This window comes from Hippichthys cyanospilos, chromosome 12 (genome assembly GCF_059441005.1).
Source record: "Hippichthys cyanospilos isolate Australia breed blue-spotted pipefish chromosome 12, RoL_Hcya_1.0, whole genome shotgun sequence".
In the NCBI taxonomy this organism is placed as follows: Eukaryota; Metazoa; Chordata; class Actinopteri; order Syngnathiformes; family Syngnathidae; genus Hippichthys; species Hippichthys cyanospilos.
In genome coordinates this window covers 6,205,377-6,222,480 of record NC_142380.1, presented here as the reverse complement: position 1 = coordinate 6,222,480, position 17,104 = coordinate 6,205,377, and the positions used below count along the sequence as shown (strand labels likewise).

Below are 17,104 nucleotides of genomic sequence, written 5' to 3'. Positions count from 1 at the left end.
ATAGAATGTATGTGATGTGGGTGGCACAAAAGTTCGGTTGTTCAGTTAGGATGGGCTTTCTTGGGTGAACTATTTTTTTTTTTAAAGGTATTTGGGTCGAATACAGTTTTTTTGTTGATTTATTGGCACTTATGTTAAATCATATTCAAAATATAAAATCCCGGGTAAGAAAGAAGTTAAAAGAGCTTTGATGTGCCAATAAAAGAACGTGTTCAATCACAATCTTGAAAAGGTTTTATTTCAGACATCACATCATCAAAAACACACACAAAAAAGATTAAATAAGATTTATCTGCCAGACACAGAAAACAAAGTATATGATGACACTTTTTTTTTTTTGGCGCATTGCATTTGTCAGCTACTGTTATAATGTCCTGAAGGTGCAGCGTATTTCAGCATGAAAATATTTAGCACCTTGTTGCAAGTCATTGCAATACACTTGACCGGCATGTTGTTGTGAGGTTGTCCATGGTGATGAGGACAGGACAGTGCAAATTCACCCAGAGGAAATAAAATCAATATGTCGTCGGTTTCCTTTAAAGCCATATTGATAAGCAGTATTTACACAAAAAGCGGCGGGATTTATGTACATTTAGATGGGGCACAGTGTTTATTTGAGGAAAGCCTTTATAGTCCTAAGTGGATGACGCACCCATTGGGGCTTGACATCTATTTTGAAGGAGTTCATTCGGATTAAGAGAGGAAAAGTTTATTTTAGTCTCAAGGCACCACATGTGGAGACACACGCCACATGAATGGAACACAGTGAATAATTGAGGAAGTGATTTATTAGTCTCATGTTATGTGGAGGAAGTGCTTATTAATTAAACTAAATGATGGTCTAAAGGTCAGAAAATTGAGGGAGGCTTTTTTTTTTTTTAAAACCAAATATAAGACTGCCTACTACTAATTGGAGTTCTGTATTTTCGAGGGTGGTATTTATTTTTTAAATGAATGGTGAGCCTTGGGGCTAATTTGGTCTCCTTGTGGACCTGTTGACTGATCGGGGCACAAATTCAAATAACTCATTCAATCTTAAGAACATGTTTTTACGCGTAAGTCTGCATTCAATCTCATGGACTAATTTATCATTAATTTAATTTTTATCATTATCAAATATTTGGCTAAACAAGTGTCTAAAAATGGATGGTACTCAATGCAAGTAATTGATTAGAGAATTAAGTACTAAAGTAATCAATTGTTTTATATAATTAGATAAAAAAAATCAATTACTTTTGTAATCAACAATTTTGGTAAGCAATTACTTTTGTATTAAAGTACTTAAGGAATCAATTACCTTTGGTACTAATCTAAGTAATCAATTAATTTAGGTGCCAAAGTAATTAATTACTTTAGATAATAAAGTAATTAATTACCTCAGTTCTTAATGACCTAGAGTAATTGATTACTTTAATATTAATTCATAAAGTACCAGCCATTTTAGGACGTCTACCAAAACACTTAAGAATATAATGTAGAATCGAGGATTGAGTGTCTAGAAAACAATTTCTTTGGGGTTGAATGAGTTAAAGGAAGTTGTTTTTCCTCAGATGGATTATGAACCTGTTAACAATTTCAAGGATGCTGTCAAATTAAAGGTGGCCAACTCATTGGGGCATGGCCTTCATTTGAGAGAAGCTGTTCTAATTGGGGCTTCTCTCTGAGCAAAGACTTTGACCTTTATGTTACACGCAAATTTATAAAAAGTACACTCCTGTAGAATATTTGCGGTTAATGATGCAAATCCTGTCTGAGTAAAAAGCAACTTTTGAGTCCTTAATGCTAAGGCACTGCCCTCAAATAAAAAGGAGAACATCAACAGTGAGGTGTGACTGCAATGAAAACAAGCAACGTTGAACTCCAGTGTCTTTTACGTCGATTTGGAAGACGCAACACACACACACACACACAGAACAACAACAAAAAACCCAACATGTAAGCACAGAGCGACAACCTAGTCAAAATGAGTCGTATAAAAACATTTTGAGGTGGTGGCTCAGATCCCTTTCTGAGCTGTTGCATGTGCTGCACATACACGTATGTACATTTAAAACTCTGCTTATTGTATTCATATGGAAATATTTATAGATCTATCAGTGCAAAATACTGGGATGCTGTTAGCATCATGAAGCATTGTTTCTTCACATTGACCCGCCCCCTCCCCCCAAAAAAAGAGACATACGTGTTTCGCAACAATGACAAAAGCTGCTAATCGTGTCTGGATGTTCAAAATAAACGTAAGCAATAATTCAATACAATAGAGTGCCGTCTACATAAGCCTGTTTGATATGTGTGTTTACAGATATATAATCCCTAAGGATGAACTACTCTAACTTGTCACCCACTATCAAGTAACTTTAAGTTGGCTGCTCAAAATGTGAGGTCCGTCAGATTAGTCAGGCAATTGTACAAAATTAAATAATTCTTTCTATAAATAAATAATACGTATGTTACATAAAATAGGAGGGAAGATAAAATACATCTAAAAGATTACATGAGGCCAGGTGTTTTCTTTTCATTAAAAGGCCAATTGAGTGTGTTTTTTTTTTTTTTTTTTTTTAATAAAACCAAGAATTACTTCATTTAAGGGGGTTTTGCATAAACATAATCAAGAATTTGGGGAACATATATGCAAATAAGTGAGAGAAACACAGGCAAGATGTCTATTCTATTTAGCATGCTTGTTTTTCTGTCGTCTACTGAAAGAACTTGATTCAAATAAAATATCCGCTAAAGCTATTGTTTTTACAAAAAAATATCTTCATGGAAGCAGACAGATAGTGAGTGACGAATTAAAAAAAAAAAAACAACACACAAACAAACAAACAAAAGCCCATTACCACTACTTTTGGTGCATCTGTTCATAAAAATACATACTGTCACAATTTGTAAGTGTTAAAACATATTAAACATCCTGGTGAATTTTGCACGCAAGCAGGATACCTTGGTGGTTACGCACACATGGCTCACTGATCTGAGATTAGGGCTCCTTTTCTCGGGCTCGCGATGTGGAGTTTGAGTCCTCTCTGATTTTCTTGTGGGACCCCAGCTTCCTCCGCCATGGCAAAAACCCATTAGGTTCATCGAACACTTGAAATTGTCTACAGGTGTGAGCGTGAATGCTTGCGTGAATGCTTGTTTTTCTACCCTGGATGTGCCCTACAATTGACTGAAAACCAGTTGCATCCTGCCAGAAACGCTCATGAGGAGTACAGAAATGACCTGTCCGTGCATGGATTACGTTTGAGGAATATATCAGAAAGGGACCAAAATTGGACCTCGCTTTCATGATCTATTTAGGGCAAGATTATTACCCTCACTTCCACTAGGCACATTTTCACCATTCTAATGTTAGAAAATAAAAGATGTGACGAAAGTGTTGATAATACTGAAGAAAATCTGCGAGTGTGAGAGCACAACAGACAGCGGCATCAAAATGTCCATTTCAAAGTCATTGATCTAGTCCTTGAGCCACACTCTTCTAGAATGGTGTACGCTATACTATGGATATGCATGTGTTATGTGTTGCAGTAACAATGAGTACTCTTCAAGTATTGACACATCAAAAGAATCTAATGGCTATGATACTCCCATGCAGCAAGAATGCAGCAAATAAACTATGCTAGATGCTTGTGATGTGCACAAAAAAACACATGAACTGTGCATATGGAGCCTTTGGCGTTTTTCCGACAGTGGTTTTGTTGTTTGTCCGCACACACACACGCGCACGATTCATCTGGACAAAACAAAAACTCGTGTGCTTCCCTGATGTCTGTGCAGAAGATGACGGTAGTGGTTTCTTTCATAAGACGTGCCAAACGAATGGATTTAAAGGTCTGCGCTGAAGATCTTCTAAGGCCACAATGTTCATTGGTGAAAAACAAAATGTAAACACTAGAAGGGACAAAACACAAAAACAAGTGTTAAAATAGTTGAATGTCTCCGTGAAGAATAAGACCATCATAACCGATGATATTTGGACTTCAAAATCTTGACGCTACACAATAGTAGTGGGGTTGACAGAGATGTACTAACAATCAGCCATGTTTTTTCTCATTTATTTATTGCAACTTTGTTACGTTTTGTTATCGTGCATGTAATTATTTGAATTGTCTTTTTTTCTATATTAGCGTTAACTGCAATAACTGTTTTTATCATTTTTCATTTACTGTCACTGTTCTTGCTTTGTTAAATAGCTTACTAGCATCATCAGTCATAGAGGTCCTTCTCATTTGGAGCACCAAATAAAAAGTTTTAACAAATTGGAAGCAATTTTTTCTGTACTCAGCAGCACTACGCTACACGGTAAAACAAAAGACGCACCTTATGTCATAAGGCACTTCAACAAGTTCTGGTGTCCGGTTTGAGAGTGGATCCACTATTTATCTCTTCTTCACCTTCCTCTTCATCCTCTTCTTCTACTTCTTGCCACCCACCGAGGTGCACAGGTGTAACCAAAGATGGCGTAGAACCAACATGTGACAGGAAACCTGACAATTTGGATTTGGAATTAACCACAAGATACCTATGTTCTTATCATCAAAATGTTTTGCCTGTAAGGCCTTTTTACTTTGTCTAAGCCTAGTGAAAACCCCTAGAAATGTCCCAAAAGAAGTACAATTTCCAGAGTTCAACCAATGTTGTCAACATTGTGCCATTCACATAGTTTGAAATTTGGTTCTAATGCATTTTTCAGCAGAACACGTGAACCGGTGTCAAAGTTACCAGTGTTGCCGTGTAGCTCCGTCATAGGCATCGAGCTATGCCAATGCCCGGAACTTCTCTGCGGGTTCGATGTCTGTTGGTGGAGCTGAAAAGACAGATTTGTATCAATGAAACGCAAGCGAACGGGGGAGCGCGAGCGAGTGGCATCATAGAGAAACTCACCTCGTGCATATAGATAGCGTGAAGGCTCATCTCTGCCGACGCAAACTCCGAGTGCAGCGTATTACTTCGCAAGCGGTTGTCACTGAATGACATGCTAATAATAATAAAAATGCAACAAATACATGTTCAAGTGCGTGTCTACGATAATATAAATCAGTTAGACAGTCTGCCGACACATCAAGCGTGAAATTAAACTGGCAAAACATTTTTAACTAAATGCGGATAAGCAGGAAGGTCACATTCATGAAGCTACATTTGAAAGATTTAACTTAAGCCAATGATTATACTTTTTGTCTACAATGTCTCAGGTCTGTTGGGTACCTGTCAATAATAGTGCGATCGCTGTGGTACATGGTGCTGTCCGGCTGCATCGAGGCGGCTTGGTGGCGTTGCGTGCGGCCCCGGCCAGCGTGCGGCAGCTGGGAGGTGGACAGAGAGGCCAGGACACTGGCGGCAGCTGATGCTGCCGTGCTGGGTGGGATGAAGCGGTGATCTCTGCCTTGGAGTCCCGACGCGGTGAGAACGGGGTGCGCCAGGACGCTGGCCAGAAGATTGTCGGGCTGCGAACAAGAATTGCCATGTTGTAATTTTATTGATAATTGTTACAAGGTGATGTAGCAAGTTTGTTTATCCGCAGGATTTTCTAACCCCAGTAGCAGATTCATTGGACTGCAGCGATGTGCAGAGGGGCGCTTCGGAGAGTAGGAGCTGCGTGGACGGACCACCTTGTGCGTCGTGCTGCACCTTCTCCTTCAGGTGGCTGATGAACACTGAGCTCTCCAGCGGCGGCTGCCAGTGTGGATTCTTAATGGTGAAGTGCATGAGCGACAACTCGGTCTTGCCGTTCTCTGCCTGCTGGTACACGGACGCCTCCGTCTGGCCCTCAGACAGCCACTGCAAAAAATATCACGTTAAAATAGACCATTGAAACTGCGCACGCGTAAATGACTATTGAATTGTACCGATACTGGTTTTCAACATCCAAACTTAGTTTTGATATTGTGAGAGGCACCACACGTGAGGGGAAAAAAAATATGTATGTGCTTAAAACTGATGGGGAAAACAACCCCCCCAACCTCTCAAATCTGTCAAATGTGTTTTATGTGTGGACTGTTTGCATCATGCTCACAGTTGGATTTCCGTGGCGTCTGATGTCCATCTGTGCAAAAGAGCAGATATCTCCCACACCAACCACCTCCACTGTGAAGTTCCTGAAAAAGTCAATGATCTCCAGGGACTTGTTCCTCAGCAGGAAGATGAGAATAAAGGGTGTAATGATGGGACTGAGCAGCTCCTCCAGGATGAAGACCTGATTCAGCAAAAAAAAAAAAAAGTTCAGTGTGCGTCAGCGTAGGTTAATGACAGACTTCGCTATAAAGAAATTAAATCTATTCACTTCATCCTGAAGTGAACAGGAAGTGCCAAAAAGGCTGCGCTCCTGCACTCACCGCTTTGTACTGGAAGAGCTGTGCCACCTCGTCACGGGTTTCGCTCTTGTTCGCGTTGCCTCTCCAGTGGTCCGGCATATAATGGATGTGGGCCAACATGCACTGCAGCAGCTGTTCTGGGCACCAAACCATATGCTCGTCCGGGATGAAGGACCTTGTAAATGACAGGACAAAACCCTAAGCTTCGACTAATGTAGACGCAATCATTGAGCGACCCACCTGGTGATGGTGATAACCACGCCTAGCACCGTAATGCCAGTCAGAATGTGTTGCACTGTAAGGACATCTTCGTCGTAGACCGTCAGTGCGATGAGCACAGCCAAAACAGAGCCGGAGAAGAAGGCTATATTTTTCGCCAGAACGGTAAGCAGCGGGGAGGTGAAAGAGTTCATGTACTTGGACGTGGCCTTGTAGCCACGACCCAAGCGTCCGTGCAGCTCGTGGTTCAGCTCGTTGAAGTGGCGAAGGTACAGTCGGCCGTAGAGGGACCAACGGCGCGCCCCTAGACTCCCTGGCTCCCGACGGATAACTTCTGTATAGCTGAAGAAAGCGTAGAGCACTTGCCACACCAGAATGAAGGGGCAAAGCAGCAGATTGGCCAGGCCCATGAGCAGAATGACCCGACTAAGCTGCTGCGCCAGCTCCAGCCGATTGCCACCGCGCTTGTACTTGGGGTGCAGGTTCCACTTGTTCTGGAACAGCGAGCCGGGGCCCCAGAAGAGGATGAGCTCAAAGTTGTACTTCAAGCCCTGCGTGAGGAAAACCACATCACCCAGTAGGGGGAGCTGCAGTCGTACGGGAAGCAGAGATTTGTTGATCATGGCCACCATGTAGTTCTTGAAGCGCAGGATGCGGTGATAGATGTCTAGTTCTGTCAGCTCTTTCTTGTGGATGCACATTTGCTGCTCTTGCTGCAGGCTAATGAGACGGTCTTGGACTTCCTGCCACGTGAAGTTGCATAGTTCATCCTGGAACAATGAGGCAATATATATTCAAACCATTACAACTTTACAAATCTCAACTCATGAGACACTGATGGAGATGTGTACCATTGTGATCTTCAGCGCTTTAATGTAGAATTGCCGGATTTCCCAGTAGCTGAGTACGTTGCAAATGACCTTGATGAGCCGATAAATCCAAAAGATGGCTGCCATGATGAGAAGGAATATGATCCAACTGTTTTCTTGGATGCTGAAGTCAACAAGATTGAAAAGCAGATCAAGAACTCGAAAAACAACAAACAGGTAATGCAGCATCTTAGCCAAACATTTCCAAGTGGCAGGCAGAAGTTGTAAAGTTACGAAGTTTATATTTCCAGGCCAAAACCTGTCACATGAAGCATAGTAACAATCAGAAAATATACTCATTTTTTAACAGAGAATGTAACATTATAGGAATGACATCATTATGACACTCAAGTTCTAATATTAGGGTAAAAGCATTTGTTTCTTCTTCTGAGTATTACATGGGAACAGTGCAAACAAGCTAGCCCTTCACACGATCATCAAATACACCAAGGAACAAATTTCACCCGATGCAGCTGCATGGTCTGTATAAATTAGAGTTCATTTTTGAATTATAGTTAAGGTCAGTTCGGGGGATGCTATTTTGTATTTGTGATGTTCTATGTGATACTATCAGTGATTTCTCTTCACCTGTGAAGCCCTTTGAGACTGTGGTGATGCAGGTCGAGATAAAGAAACTTGAGTTGACAGTAACTTGATAGAATGACTTTCAGTAGCCCTCACAAGAGTGGTACTGTTTTGGAATGAGAAATAAGCAAAACAACTGCAGACACAAATTTATAACTATGCAACGGAAGCCAGCACGTTGCCTTTCGAAATCAGAAAAGAAACATGACTAACTCACACAGAGTCCCATATAGTTTTGCGCCAATTTTTTTTCTTTTTTTTGTAAATAGAGCTGCGTAGCTGTGGAAAACAGCACACGCCAGACTACTGTGGAAGAAAAATATGATATCACTCGGCAGAGCTTGTTCCTCAAACCCTGCCAGAAAAGTTTCATGTGGCAGTAAGCTCGAGCTAAAATGTTGGCGTCTCAGTTGACCACGTTTGCCTCACTGACACAAATCAATTACGAAACATTCGACAAAACAACCTGGTAGTGTCATCAACATTTAATCGTTGCAGCAGGAAAACCAATAACAAGGTATGAGTATAAAGGGAACAACTTGCCCCTTTTTGTGAATGGCATGTTTCTTAGAAATGCAAACATTTTTCTTTAGATGGCCTCAATGTATCTCACTGAAGAGCTTTTAGGTGTTTACAACTTACGTCCAGTAAATGTTCTTTGAATAAGTCTGTTACAGCTACAAATAAAAGGTACTTGTACTTTAAAACGCATCCTCTTGTTTTTTTACTTGCAAATGTAACACTCATTTAGTCAAAAATGCTAATGTTATTTTGGGGAAGGGAGCAGTGCCAGAAGATAGGATGGAACATGTTTTAAAGAATTAGAAAGCAAATTCCACTTTCTTCAAGTTGAATGTTAGTAGTCAAGTGTCATATTAATAGAATTTAAGAATACACGTGCAGTATTCCAAGATTGAAAATGGTAATGAGACAGATAAAATGTGGAAGTGGCTTCTTTGTTACCTTTGGGTGCACTGCTCACTGGGCAAAAGGGCATCGGGGATGGTGACCTTGCTCCTGTCCAATGGGTTATGGCCTGGCCCCGTGTGATTGACAGCGCGGTTAGCGAACAGGACGTCATAGTCCACGCAGTTGACCAAGAACGTTGTGAATGTGACCACGAACAAAAACTGACTGTCGAGCACAGAAAAAAAACAAAAACATTAAAGCTTCATACAAGACTTGACATGCATCAACAACATCCAGAGAAGCACAAGATTGAACTGTGTGCTCTTTTTGTACCATCCAACACAGAGGAGAATTTATAGAAAAAAAATGCTATCAGTCTAGATGGCAATTTGATTTGAGTCATTGTACGGGAATTAGTTCATGAAGACCTCTATTAATGTGCAGTGTGGCCACATTTAGACAAACAGCGGAACAAGACCTAAAAATAGACATGTCCTCACTGGCGGTTATCTTAGCTGGCCGGAATGGAAAATAAACAATATTGTATGTGGGGTGAGGACAAGTGCCGAAGTAAATTCACAATCAATGTAAGTCTACAAAAAGCAACATTTTTATTTTCAGTATTTGTAAAACTTTTTGTGAATACGTTTGTGCAATTACACTTGTTCATGATGAAGCCTGGGGCATACTGGATTTAACAGTCATGAACATGAAAACCAGCTACAGCATCTGCCTTCACACACAAAACATTTACCCATTGTCTAATAGCACCTTTTTTTCTTCATGGTTGAGAGGTGGATGAGCTGTACCGGTTCTATGTCACATCAATATTTTGGAGAAAGTTTTCAAATTACTTATCTTTGTCTAGTTCTTCTCGCATAACCGGAAATGAGTGGAGGCTTTTGATAACCACAGAGCACACACTTGGTTAACAATCACCAAATATATTAATAAGATCATCTTCAAGTAGCCGATACAAATACTTACACAAGTTCAAAGAACTCCGACAGCATCATACAGGCGAATCCATTCTTTTGATGAAAATGATAGATGTGGACACACAGGTTAAGGGAAAACATTGCACATTCATTTGAAAAGTATTTGTATGAGTGAAGAGAGCCTTGCAAGGCAATATAAAACTAAAAGTGCTGCATGAATGAGTCTGGCTACTAAGTCACAAGCTTTTGCACATTGTGGACATTCCACAGCATCCCCTACACAGCATCATTAGCACTAGATTTTTGACCACCATTAAATTGTACAGGTGTTTGAGAGATAAGACTTGTAATATTAATCTATCGAGCCCTGTTTTCAAATTGAACCAAAACAATATGTAAATAATAAGCCAAGCAATAACAGTGTGTGGTTCTGGTACACACGGGGTTCCAATGTCTTAACAAATTTGTACAACTTGGCTAACTAGTGAATCTGCTTCCGTAAGACTCAACACAGTGACGACGTCATAGAATTACACACAAAAAAGCAAAGGATATTCTCGTGAAGAAGTTATCCAAGTTCTTGATATGGTGCCATGAATCTGCAGCAGAAATATTGAGATATTTATGAGGATGCTTGTATAGAATCGTGATGAATCAGATAAAGCCAGTACGCCACTTTGATTTGACAGCTTTACACATGGACATGCACGTGTTTACCTTTCAGGCCTTCTGGCACATGGACCAGCAAGTCCTCCTCCCCGGGTGGAGAGTCCTCCTCCAGGTCCTCAATTCTCTGATACTCCCGGTAGGCTTCCAAGTTGGCCATAGTTGTGCATCACATTCTCCACTCAGTCGTTCAACTCACTGATGAAGCTACTATATCGCCATGCAAAACCAAGGAGGACCTTCAAAAAAGCATGGCTACATTCTGAAGCTAGCAACTCCAAAGGTCCAAGTCAGCCTAGCTAGAAGCTAAATTAGCCTGACAACTTACAAAATAGCTTGTGACGTAACGCTCACAATTCCACAGGGCAATATTTTCGGTTTGTTGTGAATGAGCGCGATACGTCAACCGCACACGACAATTAAATGCCCCCGCGGCAAGTGTGAAGAAGTCGGCTATTGTGGGAATGATTCAGCCAGTAGAGCGTGGTCACGCAGAGTGCACGGTTTGTTTTGTTCCCTACTCGCCGCTGCGTCGAACTCCTTTTGCTCCCCGTTCAGCAAAAACACAACGGTGGCTTGCGCGCTTACAATCCGCACGCTTCGCATCAGCTTTCGCCAAAATCGATGAGAGTATTTCAACAGGACCAGCTTCCTTCCGAAATTGCAGCATACCTAAAATGTGCCCACTGTTTTTGTCTTTCACAAACAAACGTCACTACAGGTTTTAGCCGTGACCACTTCCGGTACACCGTTGTAGTTTTCACCAGTTTTTGCGTAACTTCCGTATCACGTTGTTTCGGAAAGCCACAAATATTTAAAAGACAAACACTTTATTCTGAAAAAAGCCACATCGTTGTTTTTATAGCTATTCACTTAGTCATAAAACGATAAAAGAGGACAAGGTAAAATAACGATAATAATCCCGCCTCTCCTGAGAAGTGCATTCTGGGTGGGTTCAATATGGCAGCGCGCATGTAGACCCAAGAAAACAAACTATCGTTATTTTTTTTTATATAAAGCAAGTCGTTAATATGTGGTATTGTTGTAGAGCGATCTTAGCTGCACCAGCGCGGTCACTGTCATCTTATCTGCAATGCAGTAAATCGGCAGGTGTTTGGAAATATTCACGGTAGGGTAACGTGACCCACTAGCATGGCTGGCTTATGACAGCTTAATACTTCTCTTTGCCCCTTGAGTTGACATCAGGATTGTGTGCGCTTTTCTTATTTAGTTCGTTTAACCCTCCAATTTAAATAGGTTTTCCTCATTATCATCACATGACTGAAATGATTATGTTGTAAAATTGAACTTTTGTAATTAACATTGAAAATATAATAAATGGCGAGTCGAACATTTTCAATTTTTCATTGATCTCGATTATTTTAAGTCGAAAAATAATAATCATGGACAAAAAAAATAAATTAAGATAATTCTAAATAACACAAAAATACTTATTTGTTAATTGCAGTTTAGAGACCAGAGTACTAAGAGAATAACATACTCATGTATTTGCAGATTTTTTTACCATTGGCAATTTGCTGCAGAAAAGAGGGATATTACTTAAGCTTCTATTCATGAAGGAATTTTAACATTTCATTCTGTATACAGGTTGCATTCATTTTCAGGACGCAGTGCAGTCAGCGCCTCCAATCAACATGGCAATGTCGTCAGTCGCTTGTGGGCCGTGTCTCAGAGAGCCCTGCGACAGTCATCCTCGCGAACATCCAAACGCTCTGTCGTGACACTGAGATTGATCCTAGCGCCAGCAGTGCTTATGTCCTCTGGGCGACTGTTTTGCCACACGGCATATTGCGAGGCAGACATAAACAACAACATCCTCGTCGAGAGTGTGACTAAACACCCGGAGTTCAAATGGCACATCTTGTGGGAGTTTGTGAAGCCTCAGCTGTTTGCGCTCACGTGTGCTGTCATGGTAGGCCAGCGCATGCAGATATAATGAAACATTTATGGCATTAAAATCAGCGTTTTTTTTTTGTTTTTTTTTAGCTGGCTTTTGGTGCAGCCATTCTAAACATTCGAATCCCGCTGATGCTGGGGGAGCTGGTGAATGTCGTTGCACGCTACTTGAGAGAACACACTGGGAATTATGTCCGTGAGATAAAGGGTCCCGCTTTAAAATTGCTTGGGCTGTATGGAATCCAAGTAAGTTAACATTTCAACCAATCAATTTCCTCATGACACTGCTGTAATTGCTGCATTAACGCAAACCTACAACAGGGCTTGTTGACTAGCGGCTACATCATCCTGCTGTCCAGGGTTGGGGAAAGAGTTGCTGCGGATATGAGGAAAACCCTTTTCGCATCCCTGCTGAGGTATTTTGTCCCAAGTGCCCATTTCAACAATACGTCTCGTCATTGATGTACTTTTTGTCTCTCAGGCAAGATGTGGCCTTCTTCGACGCCAACAAAACCGGACAACTGGTCAATCGTTTGACAGCCGACATTCAGGAGTTCAAGTCATCCTTTAAGTTGGTCATCTCTCAGGTATAACACAAACCTACCTTTTTTCCTCGTATGCTGGCCAGGGAGCCATTTGCTCAAAAGCAGAGAGTCCTAGTGGATCAATGGATGGAGTTGATTATTTATTCATCCATCAATTTTCCTCATTAGGGTGCTGGCTGAGCTAGAGCCTTTGAAATTCAATTTCAATATCTGTAGGCATGAAAAAAAAGAAGTTAGTACCAATAAATGCCACTGGGTGGCAGTATCAATGATACCTTCCTGTTCCCTTGTCATAATGTCTGAATAGTTCCCTGAAATACTTGTTTTCCTAAATTGTAAAGCTTTATTTGACTTCTTTGCAGTGTCAATATTTGGCTTATAGCTAAAAACCACCGGAGCATTTACTTTCATGCCAAGAATAGTCCGCTTTACAGATGCCACACCTGATGAAAGTGGCAGTGTGTGGTTCATTTATTCTATTAGACAATTCTGCTGCGTGTGCAGCGTTTATTAGAAAATTCACGTTTTTTTGAGTTGGTGAACGCTGATTGTATTTGTAATATGTGGACTCTGATGTTGCTTTCAGGGTCTGCGGAGTATCACCCAGACAGTGGGATGCTTTGTGTCGCTTTACATCATCTCCCCAAAACTGACAGGCTTGACTGTGGTGGTGCTACCCTGCTTAGTAGGAGCGGGGGCCCTCATTGGCTCATTCCTTCGTAAACTTTCCCGTTTGGCCCAAGAACAGGTGAGACGAGGCGGACTATCCACACCTCAGGAAGGCTGGATAAATACAATTCCTACACATGGACAATTCAAAATTTTCTTCCATTTAGAAGTGTGCGCTAATTAAGGCAATGTAGAGGCAACCCTCATTTAAATTAAAGGCAAATGATTCAACCCAGATGAACTAGGCGTTTAATATCAGAATCAGGCATTTGGCCGTGTAGTCATCGTATTTGTCTCATCACGCCTTATTGAGAAATGTATTGCAACTATGAACTATTGTGCGTTTCCATGAAGGTCGCCAAAGCAACTGGAGTGGCGGATGAAGCGCTCGGTAATGTGCGGACAGTGAAAGCTTTTGCCATGGAGGAGCGTGAGTTACAGTAAGTGTAAATACTGTAATTTCATTTGAGGTGTTGAAATAACATGTTTGTATTTCTCCCAGGTTGTACGCATACGAAGTTGAAAAATCTTGCGAAATGAATGAAAATCTTGGAACTGGAATTGCTGTTTTCCAGGGACTTTCAAACATCGCCCTCAACTGTAAGTCTAATGATACCAAATGGAGATTTATTTTTTAATGGCTTTATCTTTTTATTTATTCATTTTTTTTAAATACCGTTGTTGCAGGCATTGTTCTTGGAACAATTTTTGCCGGAGGAACTCTTATTTCGAGCAATGAGATGTCACCTGGAGACCTCATGTCTTTCTTGGTTGCTTCCCAGACAGTGCAGAGGTATAAAAGACACATTTCATCTGATGAATATGATAAATATTTTAACCAATCTTTTTTTTTTTTTTTTGTCTTGTCATTGTCAGGTCCTTAGCAAGCATATCTATTCTTTTTGGGCAGGTAAGTCAATTATACTAAAATGCAGCATAAGCAGATTGCTGGTTTTGCTCTCTCATTACTTCTGCAACGTCTTTGCAGATGGTGAGAGGAACAAGTGCCGGAGCTCGTGTTTTTGAATATTTGTCATTGAAGCCCTCCATTCCTCTTTCCGGCGGGGGACGTATCCCGTATCATTCTCTGACGGGAAGAGTTGATTTTCTCAACATTTCATTCAGGTTGTCACCTTGATTTAGACAATGCCTGAAACACGAAAAGGTACCATTTAAGGTCTGTGTTTAACGTTTGTGCTTTCTATTTGTAGCTATCCAACAAGACCCGGCCATCAAATTTTGGACAGGTTTAACCTAACGCTGCCGCCCGGTAAAACGATTGCCATCGTCGGGGAATCAGGAGGAGGTGACTTCATAAAGGGTGTCATCAGACAGCTGAATGCAAACTGTATAATAATGTGCATAATGTGTTATTTATTTTAGGCAAGTCTACCGTAGCATCCTTACTGGAGCGATTTTATGACCCGACGAGTGGAGTAGTAATGTTGGACGGACTCGACATTCGAACCCTTGACCTCTGCTGGCTCAGGGGACAAGTTATTGGATTTATTAATCAAGTAAATATACTAGTCCTTTATCTACCTTTTAAAAGTATATTGTTTTTGTTGTTGTTGTTAAAAGAGACCTGGGTGAAAATGTAAATGCCACACCTCCATTTTTTTATTGTCTCAGAAAATATTTGGGTTTTGCTATGCTTTATTGACCGTTAGGCCCAATTACCGATATGGATGTCCCCCACTTGAATAAGGTGTTGAACACAAATACAGTGACTGTCGAAAGTTTGGAAACACTATTCTATTTAAGAAAAAAAAAGTTGTGCAAAATACAAGTTATTGAAAAAGGTAAAAATTAATTCAGTGACATGAAGACATTATCATGGAATTGTTTGGTAAATGAAACAAATCTTAATCAACACAGAAAATGTTTTATAAATGAGATACTTCACAGAAGGCCCAGGTAATACCTTTGTGCATCTTGGTATTTTCTCATTCAACTTTGACTTGGATATGCTTTTTATGACTTTCAGTTCATAGCTGTGCATTTTCAAGAGATTCTCTTCATGTGTTCGAGTTGACACCATTTGATATTGAATTTGTTTCCAAACTTTTGTCTGCGATTGTATTATATGCAGTAGGGTATTTAAACACATTTTCATTTTTATGTGGCGCTATCAGTGGAAGACAATTATTCCAATAACCTCACATAATCAATAGGATGTGAACGGGGTCATGTTCTTCTCACCAGGAGCCAGTTCTGTTTGGAGCACCTATCATGGAGAACATCCGTTTTGGAAAGCCGGAAGCCTCTGACGCCGAGGTTTTTGAAGCTGCCAAGCAAGCTAACGCGCACCGCTTCATTACAAGTTTCCCAGACGGCTACAACACTGTGCTCGGTATGAGATTCCAATTACATGTCTGCCAGTCAGCGCAGCTCGGCTTACCTTTTGGTTCTGACATAATATTCAAGGACATTTCAACAGGTTCTGTGGTTATCTCTGCATGATCGTTTTTGAAGCCAGTACTTGAAAGTGGCACAGGATTTTCAGCCAGTTTAGCAAGTCATGTGGCGGGTGGAAGAACTTGAAGGATAATATTTAAAAAACTGTTCATTGCTGACGCATTATTAGGAAGAGACAGATAAAAAAAAGTTCTTGGTTGTTGAATTTTGCTCTTGGTCGGTGGGCAGGCATTCCAGAGACCCAATTATATGTATACAAGCCATGAACGTTTTTCTATAATGCTATAACATCCCAGGGGAACGTGGGGTGACGTTATCTGGAGGCCAGAAACAGCGCATTGCCATCGCCCGGGCTCTCATTAAGAATCCAAGCATTCTGGTGCTGGACGAGGCCACTAGCGCCTTGGATGCCGAGTCGGAACGCGTGGTGCAGGAGGCTTTGGACCGGGCCACCCGGGGACGCACTGTGCTCATCATCGCCCACCGCCTGAGCACTATTCAGGCGGCTGACCTTATCTGCGTCATGAGCAACGGGCGGATCGTCGAGGTGAGTTTGGCTAAACGGTCTCAGTAATGTGGTAATTGGTCAAAGAAATGCCTGAAGGCACGTCATTGTTGTTCTGTGAATTACGATGCTTAAGGTGTCTGATTGTAATTTCTAAAACCTTTTCTTTTCAAGGCTGGAACTCACACTGAACTGCTGAGTCGCGGTGGACTGTATTCGGACTTGATTCGAAGACAAAGAGCAGAGGGGCAGAAATGAACCACTCAGTATGTTGACCGTAGATATTAATTTAAATTCTTATAGCGCAGCCAAATGAGTTAGTTACACTTATTTAATTTAAGTGGACCAAATGATGTGCAAAACAAACCACTACTACAATGTCTTCAAGATTTAAATAGTTGACCTCAATCCAAAGTTTGTTGTACATGACTTGTGAATAAAAATGTTTTATTGAAATTGCGACCGTTTTTTATTTTCTGCAAATCCATCTAAAAAAATGAAGTAATATTATAAGATCTTTATAATAGTAATGTAGTCTAGCTCGGGAAAG

At 40.9% G+C, this 17,104-nt stretch overlaps 2 protein-coding genes across 4 annotated transcripts; one reads left to right on the top strand and one right to left on the bottom strand.

The window, feature by feature from the left end:
- Nucleotides 1–211: 211 nt before the first annotated feature.
- Nucleotides 212–11,216, bottom strand: atg9b (autophagy related 9B). Of its 3 annotated transcripts, XM_088429968.1 has the most exons (15): nucleotides 10,829–11,216; nucleotides 10,552–10,739; nucleotides 10,390–10,433; nucleotides 9,884–9,948; nucleotides 8,951–9,121; nucleotides 7,385–7,526; nucleotides 6,555–7,303; nucleotides 6,336–6,489; nucleotides 6,017–6,196; nucleotides 5,536–5,781; nucleotides 5,209–5,447; nucleotides 4,888–4,981; nucleotides 4,726–4,810; nucleotides 4,324–4,490; nucleotides 212–3,894 (listed from the first exon to the last, which is right to left on the bottom strand). In XM_088429968.1, the coding sequence occupies exons 2-14, from the start codon at nucleotides 10,658–10,660 to the stop codon at nucleotides 4,342–4,344; spliced, it is 2,427 nt and encodes an 808-aa protein (XP_088286094.1). In that variant the 5' UTR covers nucleotides 10,661–10,739; nucleotides 10,829–11,216; the 3' UTR covers nucleotides 212–3,894; nucleotides 4,324–4,341. The 3 variants fall into 3 exon arrangements, with proteins under 3 accessions (XP_088286094.1, XP_088286093.1, XP_088286095.1); XM_088429967.1 differs by having other exon boundaries at nucleotides 10,552–11,216; XM_088429969.1 differs by having other exon boundaries at nucleotides 4,888–4,969; nucleotides 10,552–11,216.
- A 234-nt stretch (nucleotides 11,217–11,450) lies between these two features.
- abcb8 (ATP binding cassette subfamily B member 8) lies at nucleotides 11,451–17,010 on the top strand. The gene is made up of 16 exons (XM_088429421.1): nucleotides 11,451–11,629; nucleotides 12,109–12,433; nucleotides 12,508–12,663; nucleotides 12,739–12,833; nucleotides 12,899–13,004; nucleotides 13,549–13,710; nucleotides 13,986–14,071; nucleotides 14,134–14,231; nucleotides 14,319–14,424; nucleotides 14,508–14,541; nucleotides 14,620–14,756; nucleotides 14,843–14,937; nucleotides 15,015–15,148; nucleotides 15,837–15,984; nucleotides 16,346–16,596; nucleotides 16,729–17,010. The coding sequence occupies exons 1-16, from the start codon at nucleotides 11,532–11,534 to the stop codon at nucleotides 16,810–16,812; spliced, it is 2,115 nt and encodes a 704-aa protein (XP_088285547.1). The 5' UTR covers nucleotides 11,451–11,531; the 3' UTR covers nucleotides 16,813–17,010.
- The last annotated feature ends 94 nt before the right edge of the window (nucleotides 17,011–17,104 follow it).

Coding starts and splice junctions, on each gene's coding strand:
- abcb8 (XM_088429421.1), top strand. CDS start 11,532: ATGTGGTATTGTTGTAGAGCGATCTTAGCTGCACCAGCGCGGTCACTG. Junction 12,834..12,898: donor CTTTTCGCATCCCTGCTGAG/GTATTTTGTCCC, acceptor TTTGTCTCTCAG/GCAAGATGTGGCCTTCTTCG. Junction 14,425..14,507: donor GCTTCCCAGACAGTGCAGAG/GTATAAAAGACA, acceptor TGTCATTGTCAG/GTCCTTAGCAAGCATATCTA.
- atg9b (XM_088429967.1), bottom strand. CDS start 10,660: ATGGCCAACTTGGAAGCCTACCGGGAGTATCAGAGAATTGAGGACCTG. Junction 9,949..10,389: donor TGGATAACTTCTTCACGAGA/ATATCCTTTGCT, acceptor CTGTGTGTCCAC/ATCTATCATTTTCATCAAAA. Junction 6,490..6,554: donor GTGGTTATCACCATCACCAG/GTGGGTCGCTCA, acceptor GTCATTTACAAG/GTCCTTCATCCCGGACGAGC.